Source organism: Amblyraja radiata, chromosome 14 (assembly GCF_010909765.2).
Source record: "Amblyraja radiata isolate CabotCenter1 chromosome 14, sAmbRad1.1.pri, whole genome shotgun sequence".
Classification (NCBI taxonomy): Eukaryota; Metazoa; Chordata; class Chondrichthyes; order Rajiformes; family Rajidae; genus Amblyraja; species Amblyraja radiata.
Window position 1 is genome coordinate 41,082,663 of NC_045969.1, and position 23,350 is coordinate 41,106,012.

General features: G+C 42.7%; 1 protein-coding gene across 1 annotated transcript in view; it reads left to right on the forward strand.

Annotated features, from left to right (window-relative positions):
- Positions 1-23,350, forward strand: part of pola1 (DNA polymerase alpha 1, catalytic subunit) — a 248,098-nt gene that overhangs the window by 113,688 nt on the left and 111,060 nt on the right. The window contains exons 27-30 of the mRNA XM_033033174.1: positions 9,311-9,343; positions 13,872-13,964; positions 17,641-17,846; positions 20,646-20,778. Coding sequence (XP_032889065.1) covers positions 9,311-9,343; positions 13,872-13,964; positions 17,641-17,846; positions 20,646-20,778 — 465 coding nt within the window. The remainder of the gene's footprint in view (positions 1-9,310; positions 9,344-13,871; positions 13,965-17,640; positions 17,847-20,645; positions 20,779-23,350) is intronic.

The following is a 23,350-nucleotide window of genomic DNA, read 5'->3' on the forward strand; positions in this document are numbered from 1 at the left end:
CATTTCCTAGTTTGCCTTCATAAACATGTTGCTACTGCCACAGCCCAGTGACAGTTTCTAAGATTTTGACAGTGGATTTGGTTTACCTTTTTTCTCTCTCACCCTTTTATGTGGTAATGTTAACATTTTGAAGTGGGCTGGCAGAGAATTGTTCATGTAAAAATAAACCATCTATTTCTTGATCTCGGTTGACCTTCGCTTCTGAACTGACAAAAGACTTTTAATTTAATAGCCATTGATTAATTTGCCATTTTAGTGACCATTAAGCCAAGGCTGGCAATAACAAGCAGCTTTGTAAGCTACTTGCAGTTCCTTTACAATTTAATTGCAGTTCAGTGATTTATAACAACACTTTTTTGATCTTCCACTTTGATCAGATGTGAACCAGAGTAGGGTAGGGTGAGATGCAAGGGCATGTGTTGCAGCTTCTAATGCCCAGTGCATGTTACCCCCGATCTACGTAAATTGGCCACACACCATGCTTTATATGGAGCATCACGCTGCCATAACATTAGATGGCTGCAGTCAGATTGAATTCACACATTATTTGTCTACACGTTACAGGCATACGTGACTTGCAAATGTTCAACTTGCAACTTTTTGCTCAATTGCCATTAATCTTTTGTATTACATGGCTTATATTTACAAATCTACATTTCATTATGGTGAAACATTTCATTAAACCGAAGATGGACACAAAAAGCTGAAGTAACTCAGCGGGACAGGCAGCATCTCTGGAGATAAGGAATGGGTAACGTTTCGGGCCGAGAAGAAGGGTCTCCGCCCGAAACATCACCCATTCCTTCTTTCCAGATATGCTGTCTGTCCCGCTGAGTTACTCCAGCTTTTTGTGCCTTATTTTCATTATAACATACCCAATTTGCAGTTCGGCCAGACTTCTTGGTATAATTTTCCTCAACAAAATATATATTTTTTAAATGCATTTAAAATCAAGGAACAGTAGTGCTGGAGTAACTTAGTGGGTCAGGAAGCATCTTTGGAGAATATGGATAGGCGATGTTTTGGGTTGGCACCATACAAGTCTGAAGAAGTCCTAACCTGAAATGGTACGGGGATAATATAGTGGTTACCTTACTGGACACTCAACATACAGACATCTAGATCAGCAATACTGTAAGTTCAAATCCTACTTTCATGGCTGAAGAGAATCTAAATTCAATTAATAATTCTGTATTAGAAAATAAACTGGTAATGAGCAATAGCCCATCTGGTTAACTAATTCCCTTCTAGGGAGAATATTTGCCATTCTTGCTCAGCCTGGTGTACAGAGCTGCAAAGTAGTACGGATTTTCCGTATTTTGTACGGAAATGCGATAATACGGATGTACAGATTTGCTTAGTAAAATACCAATTTTTTTTAAATCGGCCCGACTTCCTGTTTCATCCTGCTGCTTAAAAAATGCAAGGATATAAAAAGTCATTCTGTAACTCTAAAAATTATAGCAGATTAAATCTATTAGTATTTTAAATTTCAAAATCTGGATGATTATTTTTGTAAACTTTGATCTGCCTGCCCCGCTACAGGTTTAAACAGCGCTGTCCGTTTAGCACGTTGGAATTTAAACACACAACGCTATGGGTTCTAATTATAGCACTACCAGCTGGAGCGCTATTGCCTTTATACTTAGCGCTATGGCCACAGCTCTATGGGTCACTGATGGTTCGGGGAGGGAGAAGGTGAGAGGGAGGGAGAGAATAAGAGAGGGAGAAAAAAAGAAAGGAGAGATGGAGGAAAAGGAGGAGGGAGAGGGAGGGAAAGAGGAAGGAGGGAGGAGAGAGCGAGGGAGGCTTCCAAAATGGCTTCTACATCATCTGGTGCTAAAGGCAGGAAGCAGCCGTTCAAACAGCAGTATACAAAGAGATGGCAATGAATGCACTGTCAAGTAAGGTGCGCAGAAGACATGTCAATTGGTAGCAAAGTTATGCAATCTTGTACTCTTACATGGGTATGACCGCACATAAAAAACATGGGTATGACCGCACTTTTTTTTCAGCAAAATGGTACCGTGTAAAAATTCTGCTTTCCTCAGCAAAATACTGATTTTCAGGTACTAGAATACTGAAATGCTCTGACAAAACATGGCAGCTCTGGGTATGTATGTTTTTCTTGTGCAACTTAATTGTGGATGTTTTTTTTAAGTGCAACAATTGCCCTCTGTTGTTCCATTAGATGCATTTAAAACACTGAGAATAAAATTGGATGGACTACTAGCAATGTCCTTGGCACCACATTTGTCCATGACTGTCATTCCCAGCCCAGCTAACCTTCGGAAGTCTTCCTCACAAACATCTGGTATCAAGATTATGAGAGCTGCCCACAAATTAGTTAAGCAACAGCATGACTTAGATATGCTGATGGAATCATACCTTGCAGAGAATGTGCCAGAGTTTTCTATTGCAAACCAACCGGTGGGGAAGCCAAATAATACGGGAGGGATGGAGTTGCCCTGAGAGACTTCAACATTTACTCCAGATTTATATTTAAAATTTTTGAGACACAGTGTGGAGACAGGCCTTCGGTCCACCGAATCTGTGCTGGCCATTTATCATCGACCAGCACCATCCTACACACGAGAGATAATTTACAATTTACAGACGACAATTAACCTACAAATCTGTTTGACTTTGGGGTATGGGAGGAAACCGGAGCAACCGAAGAAAACCCATGCGGTCACAGGGACCAACTCCGTGCAGACAGCACCCATGGTCAGGATCGAACCCGGGTCTCTGGTGCTGTTTGACAGCAACTCTTATCACAGCCACTGTGCCACTCACTGTTGTTGTGAAGTCTCATGGCATTAGGTCAAACATCTTGGTGTCCTCCGACCACCCTCTTCGGTTGAGCAACAAGTGAGAAGAAACACAAAGTATATATAGCAATCCCATCACCCATGACCTTCAGTCGTGAATGGAGGTGGACAATTCACCAACCATATCCATGAGGAGGCTCCTAGCACAATGTCATCCTCAATAATGGACGTCCATACTAAAGACAGGATTAAAATAAGCACAACTTCACAATTTTGAAACGCCTTGTGGATGATCCATCTTGGCTTCCTCTTGAGATCCAACCCATCCCAGAAGCCAATTTGAATTAAAATTGTATGATGTCAAGAGACACTAGCTCTGGGACCAGACAGCATCCCAGCTGTAGCACTGCAGTCCAGCACTCCAGAACCAGCTGTGCCCTTGGCTGAGCTGCTCCAGTGTAGTTTCAGCTACCTGAAGTGGAAAATTACTGGGCTACATACTGTTCACAAGAAGCAGGACAAATCCAATCCAGTTAATTACTGCCCAATCATTCTACTTTTAATCAGCAGCAACATGACGGAAGCAGTTGTCAACAGTGCTGTCAAGCCGCACTTACTCATCAATGTTCTGCTCACTGATGCTCAGCCTGGGTTTTACCCGAATCGCTTGGTTCCAGACTTCACCACATCCTGATGTAAATGTGGACCATGGAGTTTAATTCCAAAGGTCAGGGTAAGAATCATCACCCATGATATCAAGGCAGAATTTGACCAAGCATAGCATGAAGGAACGCTGGTAAAACTGAAATTCATTAGTAGCAAAGGCAATTCTCTCTGGCCTGAGTTGTGCCTTGTGTAAAGGAAGGTGGTGTGGTTCTCAGAGCTGCATGTGTTTTGCATGAGTTCTCTACCCAATCATCTTTAGGTACTCTCACCCATGACTGAACTTTCACCAGAAGGTCAATAGAGAGAGTGCTGGTTGATGAATGCACAATATTCAATCCTATTCTCAAATCATCAAAAACAGCCCCCACCTGCCTACAGCATAACCCGACAACTTTCAGGAACGTGTTGATAAATAGCAAGTAACGGTTGCAAGTAACGGCGGCCACGGTGGCACAGCGGTAGAGTTGCTGCCTTTCAGCGAATGCAGCGCCGGAGACCCGGGTTTGATCCTGACTGCGGGTGCTGTCTGTATGGAGTTTGTACGTTCTCCCCGTAACCTGCGTGAGTTTTCTCAGAGATCTTCGGTTTCCTCCCACACTCCAAAGACGTGCAGGTTTGCAGGTTCATTGGCTTGGCAAAGGTAAAAATTGTCCCAAAGTGTGATTGTGTTAATGAGCAGGGATCGCTGGTCGGCGAGGACCCGGTGGGCCGAAGGGCCTGTTTCCGTGCTGTGTCTCTGAACTAAACTAACATTCACATCGCAGAAGGACTAGGCATTGACTATCTCCAAGAATGATTCAGTCTAACTGTCCAGATTTGACATTCAATGGCGTTACCTTGATGGGGCCGCACCATTGGCGTCTTGGAGAGGTGACCATCATCCAGGACGGCAACACAACCAGCCACAAGAGCAGGTCAGAAGTTCAGAACACCCAGCCGTGGAGCTGTTGCATCACAGCACCAAAGACCCAGGTTCCATCTGGATTATGGGTGCTGTCTGTATGGAGTTTGTATCCACTCCTGTATCCAATTTAGATTTGGATTTTAAAAATTGGTACCTTGTCACAATAGGAACAGAGACGGTGCTTCCCCTGGTTGGAAAGTGTTGAGCCAGGGGTAATGGTATCAATATGTGTATTACATAGACAGTAGAGATGGTCTGTTGGACTTTACTGGGTTTTGGCTTTTAATCGTAAATTAATCTAAATATTTTAATTGCAACAGGAGAGGGTGAATTATTCACAATATGTATGGAATGAGGCTCAGATCTCAGTATAAAATAAGGAATGTATTGCTCACAATGTAATTACTGTAATATAAAACACAGGTTTTAAACTTTACATGGAAAAATATTGGGAATTCCCCAAGTTCCACTCGAACCGCATTATCTATTTAGAAAAGATTCTTAATTTATGGCTTTTCTAATCAGCCAACACTTGGATTGAGGAGTTCATTATTGCTTTTAAGCAGTTGTAGTCCAATAATGCTTACATCTCAGCCAATTAGTCTGAAGGGAAATGACTTTGGCATTTTGTAATAAGTGTTGAATTACAGCATAGATTTGCCTATTAAACTCTTCACTGATGTGTTTGACATGAGAGTGAAATATTGTTTCCAGTGCAGTAGTACTTCACAGATCTAGGGTGTTTAAAAAAAAAAAAAAAAAGATCTCGTCTGTTTTGGGATTGTGAAATTGCGAGCTAAACTAAGCAAAGAGTTAAATTGTCGGAGAGAAATTTGCAGGTGTTTAAACTCAGCACCATGGGCTCTTCAATTAATGAGAATTAAATTAGAATTGCTATTATATTTATTCACTTTTGACATTAAAGTGACTTGTTTGTCACTTTGCTACATTAATGGGCTGCCAAATATTTTCTGATCACAACATATGCCTCGTATTGGTTAATATTCACAGTCCAATCATTGTGTGGCTCCGGTCTTTTTCCAGCCATCTGCCTATTAAAAAGAAGCCTCACCTGTATGTCCTGCCAGGCTTTGTCCTGCCAGTCCTGCCAGGCTTTGCCCTGCCACTCCTCCCGTCTAGCTCCCCCCTCCATAATCAGTCTGAAGAAGTGTCCCGACACAAAATGGTACCTATCCATGTTCTCCAGAAATATTGCCTGACCTGCCGAGTTACTCCAGCATTTTGTGTTTTTGTTTGTAAACCACAACTGCAGTTCCTTGTTTCTACATTATGTGACACGGTTTCTCTATTAAGAACCATATTCTATTGGTACTGATCTTTGTATCAGTGCCATTCATTGGGTATGCAGTTTGTTTGAGCTCAATAAGGTGCCAGTAACGCCGCATTTGGGATATTGTGCGCAATTTTGGGCACCATATCTGAGGAAGGATGTGCAGGCTCTGGAGAAGGCCCAGAGGAGGTTTACAAGAATGATCCCAGGAATGAGTAGGTTAACCTACTTTTGTCGGCACTGCCTGTACTCGCTGGAGCTTAGAAGAATGATGGGGGACTTCATTGAAACATACAGAATAATGAAAGGCTTGGATAAAGTGATGTGGAGAGGATGTTTCCACTAGTGGGAGGGTCGAGGATGAGAGACCATAGCCTCAGAATTAAAGGATGCTCTTTTAGGAAGGAGATGAGGAGAAATTTCTTTAGTCAGAGGGTGGTGAATCTGTGGAATTCTTTGTAGACTTGATGGTCCGTATAGTCTAATTCTACTATCACATGACCTAATGAAGTATTTTCAACATATTGACTTTTATGACAATTTTTCGTGAAAATTTGATTTTTTTCATGCCTGTTTGTATGGGTTTGAAATGTGCCTAGTATAACATGACCATTGAGACGAATATTATGGGTGGTTTGGTGTTTTGAGCCTTTCCATGAAGAGCAACTCAACACAAACACACTTTCCAAATTGCCTTAATGATGTAACTTGAAGCGGGCCAATTTTCAAATACATATTAAAAAAGTTTTCAAGTAATTTTCATCACTGTCCATTCCTCCATCCTCCATAAATGGGCTCTGTTGTTGATGTCTTTAATCAGGCCGTTCACCTCCTTTTCGGTAGGAAGATGGGGCATACACTATGCTCCCACACACACCACTGCCAAGACTGATCATGACTTTGAGGTTACCCTGCTCATTGGTTTTTTATTTTTAAAATAGACTGCGAGAGCAAGATTTTATTTCTGAGCTGTAAATTAGGAAGAGTCGAGGCTCAGGATGCTTGATCATACCATTTAAACCTAGGTGAAAGAACGAGAGGTCTTGAGTATGATTGGGTGGATGCAAATTGGGGTTTTTCTTTTAAATCGTGCGAACAAAGGGTGATTTTAATTTCTTGTGAATTAATCTCCTTGTCCCCTTTAATGACATTTGGCAATTTCCGTGCCTTTACTATGTTCCTTGATTCTTTGAATGTAGTAAAGACATTGTACAGAGCTAGTAGAAACAAGGAACTGCAGATGCTGGTTTATAAAAAGGACATAAAGTGCTGTCATTACTCAGAGGGTCAGGCAGCATCTCTGGAGAACGTGGATAGTTGATGTTTTTGGGGCAGGGCCCTTCTTCAGACTGCCCAGTGGTCTTCCCATTATTACTATAGCTGAATGTTCTTTCTAGCATTGTTCAATTATGAGTTTATTTTTTCTCTTTTGCCCCCATTAAGCAACGCTTTCCCCATCCCCACCATTTCAAAGCAGGCCAGTTTTAAAATATACTAGACCAAGTGGGACCCATTGATCCCTGTCACACGTGAGGCCTGGTCCCCCAACGCAACCTATTGCCAATGCAATATTCCACCACTCACCCATAGCCCCAACGGGAGGCCTAGTCCCCCAACGCGGACCGTTCCCCAATGCAATATTCCACCACTCGTCCCTAGCCGACAACTGCGCAGTGGCTGCTCATTTTGCCTTATGCACCCTCCCTCATTTACATTTTTTTTAAAAATGCATTTGCACTTGCTAGCTAGTAGAACTCGGTGTACTGTGACTTTAAAAATGCATTTGCACTTGCTAGGGCTAGCAGTACTCGGTGTACTTGGATAGCAACAATGTTGCGAGCAGGGCTACAATCCCACTGACGTCACAGCTGGAAGCACAGGGAAAAAGCAATTATTTTTTCCAAGTCTCTTCAGATTTTTGAACATTTTGATTAATAACTCGAAAAATAATGCATTAATTTTTCAGATAGGCGATTTTTGACTTCACGGGATAAATCTCTACTGGAAATTGTAAAGATTTTACCCTAAGAGCATTGTTTTTTCGAGAAAATGTGATCGCACACGAGCAAATAAATACACAAGCGCGCACACACGCACGCGCACACACACACACACACACACACACACACACACACACACACACACACACACACACACACACACACACACACACACAAGATCAGAGTTTCATAGTTAAAGATAAGGATATTAAAAAGAAGACACTTTCAGGTAATTATCATTGCTGATCAAAATTGGATTTATTTCTTGAATGTCTCTAACTTCTGACATGATTTCATGTCCTGCCCCACCATTTTCCTAATCAATATCATTGCAGACCAAATTAAATTGAGAATCTTCCTGCTCCATATTACCTGGTGTTAAGACATTTCTCTTCTAAGCCAAACATCTTCGATGCTTGTTTTGACAGTTTTGATTTGAAAATTATCTTTAAAAAGCTGCAGATGCTGAAAATCTAAACTATAAACAGAAAATATTGGCAACACTCAGCAGGTCAGGCAGATCTGTGGAAAGAGAAACAGTTATTATTTCAAGTTGAAAACCTTTTGTCAGCGTTGGAATATGCAGTGGCAAAGTCAATTTAAAAAAAAAGAATTGGTATGACTTATTGATGGCATTGGAATGCAAGATGGAAATTGGTTATTCCATCGTGCTATTGTCCATTCCAAAGGGATTTGTGATGCTAAGAATTGTCTTCATTTATAAAGGTGATTAATCAAATCGAGTAAGTTCTTTTCATTGCAGAACATGATGATATATCTAATATAGAAATGTAATATATGTACAAATTGGTAGAATTCATTTCATCAAATTGGTAACATTCATTTAATTGGAAATGTGAAATGGTGAAATTACTTTCATTAAAAGAGTTAAATTCCCAGTGCAAAAGCTGAGCACACATGATCTAACTTATAAATTCCAATGCATTCAGATGCCTCCTTTAAGCCAAACTTCTCATCCCCAACTTAAGATTGTCGCCAATATTGTACATAATTGTGCGTTGAGATGAGTTGCCTTTGAAGAATAATGGTGAATGCAAGTCTCTTTATTCGCTTGAGTTTGGACAAAAGAGACGAAATTGAGAGAGAAGAAGTGTCAGCGTGTTTCTTCTCTGAGAGTCAGGAGCTGGGGAGCACAGCCTCAAGCTAAGGGTTTGGCCATTTAGGATTGAGTTGGGGAGAAAATTCTTCATGCAAAGACCTGTAAATCTTTGGCAATCTGTACCTCAAGATTTGAGACATACTTTGGCATTGGGTATGTTTAAGTCTGAGACAGATGCGTTTTTCCAACACCAATGGACTGTGATAGTGATTGGAGAGGTCTAACTCAGTGGACAAGGCCTAATAAAAGCATTCTACAAGCTATTGATTAACTGCACAGACTCAAATGATCAGTGGCCTTATCCCTGCATCTACATCTTGTGTTCTTGTACCCTTCTTTGTATTTAGAATATAGAACAGTACAGCAAAGGAACAGGCCCTTCGGCCCACAATGCCTGTGCCGATCATGATGCCGCCACCAACTCTCATCTGCCTGCACATGATCCATATCCCTCCATTCCCTGCATATCAACGTGCCTATCAAAAAGCCTCTTAAAATTGAATAAACATGTAGCTGATTGCGAGTGGCTGTTTACCTGCAATTTTTATTTTGTTTCAGATTCTCGTACACACGAAGGAGATGGTCCAGAAGGTAATTTATCCCCAGCTATATTGGTGTATAAAATGGTGCTAAGTTGCAAAGGCATCAGCAGCCGACTTCAAGAACTGCTCGTTCACAGCGGCAAACCTCATTCATATTCAAGAGTTTAATCAGGAATAAGTTATTTGTGTTAATTAAAGAAATGTTTTTCATATGTTGGGTGTGATAAATTGTGTTGTTCCTCACATATGTGAACCTTGTGAATAGAAGCACTTCTCCCTCAGGAGCTTCCTCCTTTGAGTGCTTTGTGCTAATGCTGTGTTTACCACTTTGCCTTTGTGTGCCATTAGTAGCAATTTTGCAGTAGTTTTAATTTTTTTTTGAGTAACCAAAAATTATGCCCTGCTCAGTTATGCTCTCCTCTTCCAATAGCAGAATTTTTGGGGTCATAAGTTGACGACAGTGCATAATCTCCATTTTCAGTAGGTTTTATGCCATCCGTGTCATGTTTAGTGGCAAAGCAGAGGGTGGCTCATGAAATGATGGAAGGTATTAAATTATCTTTTGTGCTTTGTATTGTCCCTATTAAAATCAATGTGAAGTAACTTTATCCATACATAAAATGAACAATACATAATGTGTATTTTGTGTTTGTAGCGTGTATTCTGAACAATTACATGGCTGCACTCTAATTCTTGGAAGAGAAGTTGCCAGATGAGCTGCTATGGGAATGACACTGTTATGACTAATAAGAACAAAGCTCACAAATAACTATGTAGGTTATTAAAGGTCATGAGCTTTTTATAGTCAAAATGAAACTGCAATTGCATTAAACAGGTTCTTGAAATAAATTTGCTTGATGAAGAAGGTATATGTTGGATTTGTCCCGTCTTAAAACGAAAGTATTATAATTAGATATGGAGGAGTCGAGATTCTGAAGCAGACCCATGTAAAGAAAAGGAAGCACAGTAATTCTAACTCACTCACGGGTGATGTAAATTTATGCAATGAAAGGTCAGAACCGTGACAGACCTGTCATATTTGCCATTTCCAGTAATGTGCTCTGCTTCCCTATTTATTAACTCATCTGTCAACATCACTCTTTACATCTTCACTAACAGGATTTGCTTAATGCTAATAGACAATCTGAAGCTGTACAATTTAATTCTGCTGAGGGTTGCAATTGACAGACTTACCTGTGATGAAATGGAAGTGAGCGTTCAGCTGGAGGTGGAGGTCTGAACGTAAATTCTGCTCAACCCACATGTGGTCTCTGACAGATCACAATTGGTGATTGTTGACTCTGAAAATTTTGCCCATACCCATGTATGGTCTCTGAGGCAGCCGACAGGTGTTTGTTGACTCTGAGAGACTAACAAATCCTTGTGGGCAACATGTGGCTCACTAGTAGTCTACAGTGTAGGAACTTGGTATGACTGTAATATCAAACACAGTCTGTTTTGATAATTATATAAAATGAATTCCTCATATACACGTGCGTCAATTAAACAATTCCCTAACCCAGTTTACTTGATTTAATGTTTCTTAAGATGGTGAAGTAATTATATTTCCATTTAGGCTTTTGGGATAATGAGGTAAATGAAAGGAGTTTATAAACTTTGTGATTTGTACATGAATCCTAAAAATACACATTCATTTATTTGTGTCACGTCAATGCTATGTCAATGGACTACTTCAGAATGGGTTTAAATGTAAAATAGTAACCAGCTCTACTGATAAAAATACACTTAAGCATTTGAGAGCTCACTAGTTTGAAAAACACACTTTACCCAAAGTGGATTCTGTGGGAGGTAAAGAAGGAGATTTCTAGGAATCTAATTGAGAATTTTGTATCTTTGGTAACCACAGGTGATGTTCCAGAAGATTTGAGAAAAAAAGAGATACTAAGTTTAAGCCAGGAATTTTCAGGCCAGTGAAGCCATCCATTGAGTGTGGGGAAATTATTGGAAGACTTCTAAGGGGCAGGAAGTATGTTCACATGGAAAGGCGGGGATTAATTTGCAGCAGTCAGTATAGTTTTGTTGAAGAAGGATCCTGTCTTACAAATCTGAACTTTTGAGGAGTTAACTAAGAAACTGATGATGGTAGCAGATGGTTCACATGGACAAAGCCTTTGACAAAGTTATGCATGGTAGGCTGGTTTGGTAGGCACATGGGATCCAACTGGATCCAAAATTGGCTTGGTGGCAGGAGGAAGAGGGTGTGGTCAAGGAGTGATTTTCTGGCTGGTAGTTTAATTAGTAATGTACTGCAGGTTTCCTACAATGTATCATAAAAATAAATTACTTGGATGAGAATGTAGGTGGACTGATTGGTAGGTTTGAGGATGACACAAAAGTCATGGAGTAATAGATAGCTCAAAGTTGTGAGAGGATTCAGAGGGACCTACATTAGCTGGTAGATGGAATTTAATCCAGATAAGTGTGAGGCCAAGCATTAATTTATCAGGAATCAAATTCTTCAGGTAGGATTTACTTGCATTTGGAAGAGAATGGGATAATTACAGACTGTCAGCAAAGATTTGTCCACAGCAGGTCATGTCTTATTAACTTGTTTGAGGGTTGAGATTTTGGAGGAGATGAGTGAGGGGAGGGCACTGAATGTTGATCACAGAGATATTAGTAAGGGCTTTGATAAAGTCCCTTATGGTAGGCTGATCTAAAAGATTAAGATGCTTGGGATCCACGGTGATTTGGTCATATGGATTCAGAACTTGCTTATCCATAGAAGATAGAGTGGTGGTGGAAGGATGTTATTCTGCCAAGTGGTGGATGCAGATATAGAGTCTAAAACTACATGAAAGTAATGATGGGAAAGATTCAAAGGGGATCTGAGGGGCAGGGTTTTCCACACAGAATGGTGGTTATATCAAACATGTTGCCAGAGGAGGGAGCAGCGGTGGGCACAATCAGTTTAAAAGGCAGTTGGACAGGTGCTGGATAGGAAAGTATTAGAGGAAATCAAATGTGGGTAAAATGGGATTAGTTTAAATGGGTATCACGGTGATCATGAATGAGTTGGGCCAAAGGGCCCATCGCTGTGTTGTGCAGTTCTAAGACTCTTGTGCTCTTAAGTATTTTGTGCGATATACCCCTCTGTGTGCTCCCTGATTAAGGAGTTTGTAATTATTCATCCTCCTTTAGCCAGTGAAATGAGATATATAAAATCTCCTGCAGACTCACTCACTCACACTCACACTCAACTGTAACCTCCAGGTTGTAGTGTTTAATAGCCTGATGGCTGTAGGGAATAAGCTGTTCCTGAAGCTGGAGGTTACAGTTTTAAGGTTCCCGATGGCAGGAGTGAAATGAGTGTATGGCCAGGATGGTGTGGGTCTCTGATGATGCTGGCTGCCTTTTTGAGGCAGCGATCGGTAAATCCCTTTGATGGTGGGGAGGGCAGAGCCGATGATGGACTGGGCAGTCTTCACAACCTTTTCGCTGCTGGGCATTCAAGTTGCCGAACCAGGCCATGATGTAACCAGTCAATATATGCTCTCTACCGTGCACCTGTAGAAGTTCAAAAGAATCCTCTCTGACATACCAAATCTCCGTAATCTTCTCAGGAAGTAGAGGCGTTGATGTGCTTTATTTATAATTGCATCAGTGTGCTGGGTCCAGGAAAGATCTTCAGAAATATGCACACCCAGGAATTTGACTCTCTCCACCATGTTGATATAAACAGGATTGTGGGTCCTCATCCTTCCTCTTCCAAAGTCCACAATCAGTTCATTGGTTTCATTGATATTGAGAGCCAGGTTGTTGTGCTGGCACCATTTGGTCAATCGGTCGATCTCACTTCTATACTCTGACTCATCACCATCTGTCTAACAATGTGGTGTCGTTGGCGAATGCCGAGCTGTTGTCTATAAACAACAGCCTGACGCAAGTGTTTTTATTGTCCAAGTGGTGCAGTGCAGAGTGGAGAGCCAATGAGATCGCATCCTCCGTTGACCTGTTGTAATGGTCGGCGAACTGTGGTGGGTCGAGGTTCTTGGTGAGGTAGGAGTTGATGTGCACCATAACTAACCTCTCAAAGCACATCATCACCACGGACATTAGTGCCACTGGTCGATAGATTTTGAGGCACGTCACCTCACTCTTCTTGGGCACCGGTATTATTGATGCCCTTTTATAGCAGATGGGAACCTCAAGCCTCAGTTACGAGAGGTTGAAAATGTCTGCTGAAACTCCAGCCAGTTGGTCTGCACAGGTTTTGCTATCTTTGGATTCATGAACATGATTTACTGTTGATATATAACCTTTGGTATATGGTCACTGATGAGATGAACATTGGAGCTAATTTGCAAGCAATACAGCCTAGACAACCATAATTGGACAGTTAATCTGTTTTCGATGGCAGTGTTGCAATACCATTTGGCCCTGCTCCTATTGAAGTCCACCTAAGGTTTGCAGGACTTTATTTTCACTAATATAAAATTAATTTATTATTTGTGGTTTTGCAAAATTATTATTTTGAACGAAGAAAGCCCAAAATTTGGTCTCCGCGCAGATGCAGTTTCCCTGTTTGTTACAGCTAACATTTTCTTTTGCTTTAGATGAACCTTGAGGTTATTTATGGAGACACGGATTCCATCATGATAAACACCAACAGCACAAACCTGGAGGAAGTCTTCAAACTCGGAAACAAGGTGACGTTACAAAACTGAAGAGTTCAGGCGCTGCGGTGACTAATTTGACGCACGGATCAGATATCAGTGCCACTTGTAAAAGTACCATGTGTCACAAGTATGAGATTTATTTATAGATAAAGAGGAATTTGGGCACATTCTGAATCATTCACTTCAATTTCAGTAAATTCTACATGTAAATGAAGTAGGATTTATTTAACTTCAATTTGCCTTTGCTTGTAATCGACACTTGCTGTGAAAATCAATCTAGGCAATTTAGTTACAACCAGGTGGCTTTTAATTGAAATCTTTCTTCCCATGAGGACTTCTATTTGAGCATATTTCTGCAAAAGCTACTCTACATATTATACTCTTTTCACTCGTTCATTGCTGCCTTTAACTGTTCATCGAAATCCTTAACCATGCCCAATAAGTCATAGTGTAAATTGATTATAATGATGATGGATTGGCTAATCTTGTTTAAATTCCATCCTGCATGCCCCCTTACCAACAATTCTGTTTTGCTGCAAGTAGTCATTGATCTTATGATGGAAATTTAAAGAAACTAGAAATGTACAAAAAGTATAATAATTAAAACAAAGAAAATGCATTACATTTTCTCTCTAAAACTAACCAGCTGGGAATTCACATTCATGTATTGTGTTCAGATCTTTTGGAGGTGAAATCGCTAACATCCTTTGAATTTGATCAGCTTGAGTTTTAATTTGTCGACAGATTCTGTCGGAAACCTGCTGATGTGAAGCATTAACAAATCTGGCTGTGGTGATGAATTAAATTGTTCTTAGGTAGACAAAAATGCTGGAGAAACTCAGCGAGTGAGACAGCATCTATGGAGCGAAGGAATAGGTGACGTTTCGGGTCGAGACCCTTCATCAGACTGATGTGAGGTTGGGGGCCTGGGGGGGAAGAAGAAAGGAAGTGGCGGAGTCAGTGGGCTGTGGGAGAGCTGGGGAGGGGAAGGAGGGAGAAAGCAATGACTACCTGAAATTAGAGAAGTCAATGTTCATACCATTGGGGTGTAAACTACCCAAGCGAAGGCTTTCCGCAGAGTGCACCACTGGCCATATCTTCCCATCTCCCCTTTCGGCTTTCCGTAGAGACCGCTCCCTCCGTAACTCCCTGGTCAATTCGTCCCTACCCACCCAAACCACCCCCTCCCCTGGTACTTTCCCTTGCAACCGCAGGAAATGCTACACTTGTTGCTTTCCCTCCCCCCTCGACTCCATCCAAGGACCGAAGCAGTCTTTCCAGGTGAGGCAGAGGTTCACCTGCACCTCCTCCAACCTCATCTATTGCATCCGCTGTTCTAGGTGCCAACTGCTCAACATCGGTGAGACCAAGCGCAGGCTTGGCGATCGCTTCGCCCAACACATCCACTCAGTTCGCATTAATCAACCTGATCTCCCGGTGGCTCAGCACTTCAGCTCCCCCTCCCATTCCGAATCCGACCTTTCTGGCCGGGGCTGCCTCCCGAGTGAGTCCCACCGTAAATTGGAGGAGCAGCACCTCATATTTTGCTTGGGTAGTTTACACCCCAGCATTATGACCATTGACTTCTCCATTTTCAGGTAGCCTTTGCTTTCTCCCTCCTTCCTCTCCCCTTCTCAGCTCTCCCACAGCCCGCTGTCTCCGCCTCTTCCTTTCTTCCACCCCCCCCCCCCCCCACCCCCACATGAGTCTGAAGAAGGGACTCAACCCGAAACGTCACCCATTCCTTCGCTCCACAGATGCTGCCTCAACTGCTGAGTTTCTCCAGCATTTTTGTCTACCTTCGATTTTTCCAGCATCTACAATTCTTTCTTAAAAATTAAAATGTTCTGATTTTTACAATCCCATCACAATCAGTCTGAAGATGGGTGACCCAAAATGTCACCTATCCATTTTATCCATAGATGCTGCCTGACCCACTGAGCTACTCTTGCATTTTGTGTCTACCTTTGGTATAAACCAGCCCATAATGTCTATGCTGAACACAATGCCAAGACCATCTCTAATCTGCCTACACGATATCCATATCCCTCCATTCCCTGCATATCCATATGCCCATCCAGAAGTCTGTTAAATGCCACCGTTGTTTCTGCTTCCACCACCACCCTCGGCAGCATGTTCCAGGCACTGAGTGGAAAAAAAACTTGCTTTGCATATCTCCTTTGAACTTGGCTGCTCTCACCTCAAAACTAAGACCATTAGTACTTGATATTTCCATCCTGGCAAAACGGTTCTGACCATCTACCACATCAATGCCATTTGTAACCACACAATCTTTGCATTGAGTGATTGCAACCCTCACCTGCCTGACTATGCAGTTGGCTGTACCTACAGAATTGAAAAGACAACGGTATGTCCTCTGGTCTGATGATGATTTTAGTTCTTTGGGTTGACGTTGTTGTTGTCAGTAGCACCTTTGGAGGAAACAAAGCCAGGTTCCTAAAATATGAATTCCTTATGATTATGATACTCTATTGTCACTTGTACCTAGGTGCAGTGAAATACTTTATTTTTGCATGCACCCCGGTAAAATCTTACAGCGGACCTCACCTGGGCAGTACACAAGAGTTGCCATATTTCTGTTAAACATGATAAAGTTCATCGAACACTTATCTTCTGCTTGCAGTGCAGAACCAAGCCTTACCCCGCTGGTCCCCCCCTTTGTTTGTGGCCCACTGCTGGGTCCCCAGTTTATTGAGATGTACATTCAAGGGTCCCCTCTCAGTTGAGGTATAGGTAATGAGATGAGACCAGTTTAAAAAAAAACTTCTCAATCTATACCCCGCAACACTGCTCTCTCTCCCCATCCCCGCACTCGCAACAAGGGCAAAGTCCCCCTAGTCCTCACCTTTCACCCCACCAGCCGGCAAATACAACAAATCATCCTCCGCCATTTTCGCCACCTCCAACGTGACCCCACCACTCGCCACATCTTCCCATCTCCCCCCATGTCTGCCTTCCGCAGAGACCGCTCCCTCCGCAACTCCCTTGTCAATTCTTCCCTTCCCTCCCGTACCACCCCTTCCCCGGGCACTTTCCGTTGCAACCGCAAGAAATGCAACACCTGTCCCTTTACTTCCCCCCTCGACTCCATTCAAGGACCCAAGCAGTCGTTCCAGGTGCGACAAAGGTTCACCTGTATCTCCTCCAACCTCATCTACTGCATCCGCTGCTCTAGATGCCAGCTGATTTACATCGGTGAGACCAAGCGGAGGTTGGGCGATCGTTTCGCCGAACACCTCCGCTCAGTCCGCAAGAACCTACCTGAACACCCGGTGGCTCAGCACTTCAACTCCCCCTCCCATTCCCAATCCGACCTCTCTGTCCTGGGTCTCCTCCATTGCCAGAGTGAGCAACACTGGAAATTGGAGGAACAGCACCTCATATTCCGCCTGGGTAGATGCGGCCGGCGGGCATGAACATTGAATTCTCCCAATTTTGCCAGCCCTTGCTGTCTCCTCCCCTTCCTTAACCCTCGAGCTGTCTCCTCCCATCCCCCCCGCCCTCGGGCTCCTCCTCCTCCCTTTTTCATTCCTTCTCCCCCCCCCCCCCCCCCACCCCCTATCAGTCTGAAGAAGGGTTTCGGCCCGAAACGTCACCTATTTCCTTCGCTCCATAGATGCTGCTGCACCCGCTGAGTTTCTCCAGCATTTTTGTGTACCTTCCCAATCTACTGTTGTTTCTGCAGGTCAAGAACCAAGTCAACAAGCAGTACAAGCTCCTGGAGCTGGATATCGATGGTGTGTTTAAGTCGCTGCTGCTGCTGAAAAAGAAGAAATACGCAGCCCTTGTCATTGAGCAAACTGCAGATGGGCACCATGTCACAAAGCAGGAGCTGAAAGGGCTGGATATTGTTAGACGAGACTGGTGTGATCTTGCAAAGGAAACTGGAAAGTAAGTGACCAATTTATGTGATCTGTCTTTTTTTTGTGTGTGTGCTTTTAAAAAGCATTTTTCACATAATTTGTTTTTGCTCAAACTAAATCAAATAGTTTGAGTACTAACTTAGGTCGTACAGTGTGGAAATAGGCCCTTCAGCCCAACTTGCCCATGCTGACCAACATGCCCCATCTACACTAGTCCCACCTGCCTGCGTGAGGCTCATATCCCTCTAAACCTATACTATCCATGTACCTGTCCAAATGTATTTTAAATGTTATGATAGTACCAGCCTGAACTACCTCCTTCAGCAACTCTTTGTGTAACAAAAAAAGTTGACCCACAGGTTCCTATTAAATCTTTCCACCCATCATCTTAACCCACGTTCTCTGGAATGGACGGACCCATTCCTTCTCTCCAGAGATGCTCCTAGACCCGCTGAGTTACTCAAGCATTTTGTGACTACCTTTGATTTAAACCAGCATCTGCAGTTCTTTCCTACCCATGTTCTCTGGTTCTAGATTTCTCGTAGCGCTATAGAGTACCGTTTTTGTGCAAATAGAAAAAACACGCAAACCGGAAGAGCACAAGATCAGAGTTTTAGTTATATACTAGACTAAGTGGGACCCGTTGGGTCCCAGCATCACACGGGAGGGCTGGTCACCAACGCAATATTCCACCTCTCCACCAATTCCAATATTGCTAGCCAGTGGGGGGGCTGTCTGTTGCGCTAGTAGGGGTGTTGCGGGCCGAAGGTACTGGTTTCCAAAGGGCTAGTATAGACATTGTGGGCTGAATGGATTCTTGGGCTGGCATCCGACTGTTGCAACGATTTTAGAAGCCAAGCCAAGAAAAACAATTGGGCTGCAGCCACCCGACAACCAAAATTAATTTTGTGAACACAAACTTGTTAAAAAGGCGAGGCAAACAATTGGGCTGCAGCCACCCGACAACCAAAATTCATTTTGTGAACACAAACTTTTAAAAAAGGCGAGGCTAACAATTGGGCTGCAGCCACCTGACAACCAAAATTCATTTTGTGAACACAAACTTTTTAAAAAGGCGAGGCAAACAATTGGGCTGCAGCCACCCGACAACCAAAATTCATTTTGTGTAAACAAACGTTAAAAAGGCGAGGCAAATAATCAGGCTGCAGCCACCCGACAACTAAAATTGAGAGAATGGGGAATTAAAAAAAAACATTAATATATCTCTGATTTTTCATCGATGGGAAAAATCCTCTGGTCCCCCGGAAGGCGGAGAGGGGCTCTGAGCGAGGTGGCCAAAAATGACGGCCGTTGGTGGCGGCGTTCTCTCGGAAATCGCAGCACAGTGGGCCAAAAGCAGTCAAGATCAGACTTTTAGTAATATAGATAGATAGATGGATGGATGACGAAGTGGGACCTGTTGGGTCCATGTCACATGGGAGGCCTGGTCCCCCAACGCAATATATCACCACTCAACCATAGCCCCCACGGGAGGCCTGGTCACCCAACGCAGCCCGTTCCACAAGACAATATTCCACTCGTTCCCCCAACGCAAGCTGTTTCTCCCAACGCAATACTCCAGCACTCGCCCATAGCCCCCAACTGCGCAGGGGCGGCTCATTTCCCCTTATTCATCCTCCCTCATTAAGCTTCTTAAAAAATCCTTGCTGCCAGGAATATTTAAAAAATGCACCCTCCCTCATTAAACTTAAAAAATAAATCCTTGCTGCCAGGAATATAAAAAAAGGGATTGCAACTTTGTAGCTTGCAATTGCACTTGCTAGGGCGAGCAGGACTCCATGTCTTGGGATAGCAACTTTGTAGTGAGCCGGGGTACAATCCCATTGTGATGTCATTGCTGTACGTACCAGTGCCGAGGGAAGGAATTTTTTCTCAAATTGGTGTTGTGTTAATTAAAAAATTTGAGTGGCTTGTGAAACATAACATCAATCTAAACGAAACTTGAAACAAACCACCACATGACAATTCTGAGTAAACTGGTCGAAAAATTGTAGCGCTATCGTCTACCGTTTTGGCGTAATTTGACGACATCACCGAATCAGAGAGTTCATAGACAGGCACGCGCACACACACACACGGCGCGCACGCACACACACACACACACACACACACACACACGACGCGCGCACACGACGCGCGCACACGACGCGCACACACACACACACACACACACACACACACACACACACACACACACACACACACACAAACACCCCCCCTCCCGAACACTTGTACTATTTAAGAATCTGCCTATCTCTGCATTAGAAATATCCATAGACGGCCTTGAGGGCCTTCTGTGGCAAAGAATTCCACAGATTCACCACCCTCTAAAGAAATTCCTCCTCATCTCCTTCCCAAAGGAACGCCCTAGAACCAGAGGCTATGACCTCTGGTTCTAGACTCTCCCGCTAATCCAGGCCTTTCACAATTCTATAAGTTTCAGAGGTTCCCCCTCGTCCTTCTAAACTCCAGTGAGTAGCGACCCAGCGCTGTCAAACGCTCATCAGATGTAAACCTTATTATTCCTGGGATCATTCTCATAAACATACTTGTGCCTTGACAAATGTTCCTCCCTGAAGCAGAATTCCCAAGGCAGATTAGCTATTAATTTCTCTCATTGCTCTGTGAGGATTTGCTGTTTGAAGGTCTCCACATTTGTTTGGTGAAAATTGTTTTGGTACCTCAGGATGCGATGATTATTTCTTATCCTTCACTGGCTAAAGAAACGTTCCTCTCAGATATGCTTGTTCTCTTTAAAACCATGAGCCTCTGTGCTTAAACTTTCCTTTTATCATTTTCTTTGCAGTTATGTTATCAGTCAAATACTCTCCGATCAGCCGCGTGACACAATTGTGGAGAACATCCAGAAGAGATTAACCGAAATCCAGGAGAGTGTTGTGAGTGGCAGTGTACCTCAGAAATGCTTCGAAATTAACAAGGTAGAGTATATCATAATCTTTGTGTTTTGTGAGTTTAGCTTGCAAGATTATTATGCAACATTCTCCATGATTGGACCATTAGGATTCTACAACTTAGGGCGGCACGGTGGCGCAGCGGTAGAGTTGCTGCCTTAGCGCAAGAGACCCGGGTTCGATCCTGGCTGCGGGTAGGGACTTTGTACGTTCTCCCCGTGACCTGCATGGGTTTTCTCCGAGAACTTTCAGATTCCTCCCACACTAATAAAAATCATGTCACCAAAGATTTTTTTTTTAATGAATTTGATAAAACCGACAGGAGTCGGAGTGGTTTCTGTGCACCTTGGTTCTTGGTCCTTGGATTCTGGTCAGTCTCCGAACTGACTAATCGTCAGTAAATAAAATGCAGTTTCCCCACATATGTAACAAAATGTATTTTTAAATGTATTTTCAGTTGTCTTGTGTGTGCTTTTGGGACTTTACAGTATTTCAGATCAGTCTGTTGCTCTCTGCTTGTGGCTTTGTGTCAAATGAAACCAATTTGCAATTCAGTTTAACCAGTAAGGGATTTCTAACCTTAGTTCTGCTGAAAGTCTGCAGATGTGCAAGCCTACAGTGGCAATCTATGATTAACAGACTGTGGTTTAAATTATTGAACTGATAGGGAGAGTTTGTCGGGAGAGGGGCAACACTAGTAGTACTGTGTCTGCAGAGAGGTTAAATATAGCTTGTTTTTAATAAAATAGCTTCAGCTGTGATTTTAGAATAAAATCTTGTGAAACTAGTGTTTTGTAGCTTACTGACAGTGACTTCACACAGATGTTACTCATCAGACTCTTACAGCAGGATGTTATACAGCCTGAACTTACAAGCCAAGCACAGTGCATGCCTGGGAAGAAAAAGAGAACACTTGCCACAGTTATTGGACATTCACACAGATTCTTAATTCATTTGTGGAAAATGAAAAGTAACTTTTGTAATAAATATTTACCTTGTTTTTGATGTATATTTCTTCGGTTTTCACCAGAGCATATTTTTTCAAAATAATAATAATATATTATTGTTAAACTTTATTACAGACTCAAGGTTCAGATAAAAGACAACATTACATAGAATACATTGCATATAAAAACACAATAAATCACATATAAAAGCACCATAAATTATATACAAAAACACAATACATGGTTTAAGATCAAGAATAAAAAAAAGATCAGTGTCCTACAACGAGACAACTTACCCAAAAAATAAGACGCAATGTGCAGGATTAACTCAGGTGGGGGGGGGGTTTAAAAAGGAACCTGAGGGGAAACATTATTTACATAACGGCTGGTGGGTGTATAGAACGAGCTGCTGAAGTAGGTAGTTGAGACAGGTTCTATCGCAGCGTTTAAAAAACATTTGGACAGTACATAGATAACATAGGTTTAGAGGGATTTATGGGCAAAAGCACGCATGTGGGACTAATGTAGATGGGGCACGTTGGCTGGTGTGCGCAAGTGGGGCGGAAGGGCCTCTTTCCACGCTGTATGCCTCTATCTCTGAAAGCACATGGATACGTGACGTTAGACACAAAAAGCTGGAGTAACTCAGCGAGTCAGACAGTATCTGGAGAAAAGGAATAGGTGAGGTTTAAGGTCTTCAGTGATTGTGGTGATGGCGGGGGGGGGGGTGGGGGAGGAAGCTAGAAGAGAGGCAGGGCAGGACAAAGCATGGTAAGTGATAGGTGGATACAGGTGAAAGTGTGTTTTAATAGGCAGATGGTTGGACCAAAGGCCAGAGATGAAATACCAAAAGGCGTGCAATAAGGACAGAATTTTTCATCTCATTTCAAACACTCCCACAGTATTTCTTGTCATCTTCCACATCCTTCTGAACTTTCATCTTTTATGTCTCTAAATAAATAAACTGGTTATGACTGCAGTGTAAACCAATTTGCGGATGGAGAATTACGTTTAATAGCACTGATCAAATTTAGATAAAGTGGAACACCTGAGTGATTGATTGTAGCTTGCTTGGAATAAAAGGACGTACCTTTAGAAAGGCGATGAGGGGGAATCTCTTTAGTCTGAATGTAGTGAATCTGCGAAATTCATTGCCACAGACGACTGTGGAGGCCAAGACATTGGTTATTTTTAAAGCAGTGATTGACAGATTCTTCATGAAGGGTGTCAAAGGTTATGGGGAGATGTCAGGAACATGGGGTTGAGGGGGAATGTTAAATCAGCCATGATTGAATGGCGGAGTAGACGTGATGGTCCTCGCCTCCCAGTGACGACACTTTCTCCCGTCTCCAGCATTACTCCTTGGACTTCCTCTGTCTGCCTTCTACCCTCTCTGGACCTTTTATTTCCAAACGCTAGCGCAACATCAACTGTCTTGACTTCTCTACACCCCTTGCCCACTCTAATCTCATCCCCTCTGAACACACAGCCCTCTGCTCACATTGCAGCAAACCCAACCAAACAAAATCACAAAGCAGAACATTGCCTGTCCGTGTTCTCCAGGGATGCTGCCTGACCCGCCAAGTTAATACAGCACTTTGTGTCTTTCTTAAGTTAGAGTTGCTTGCTAAGGATTGTTCAAAGCTGGGAAA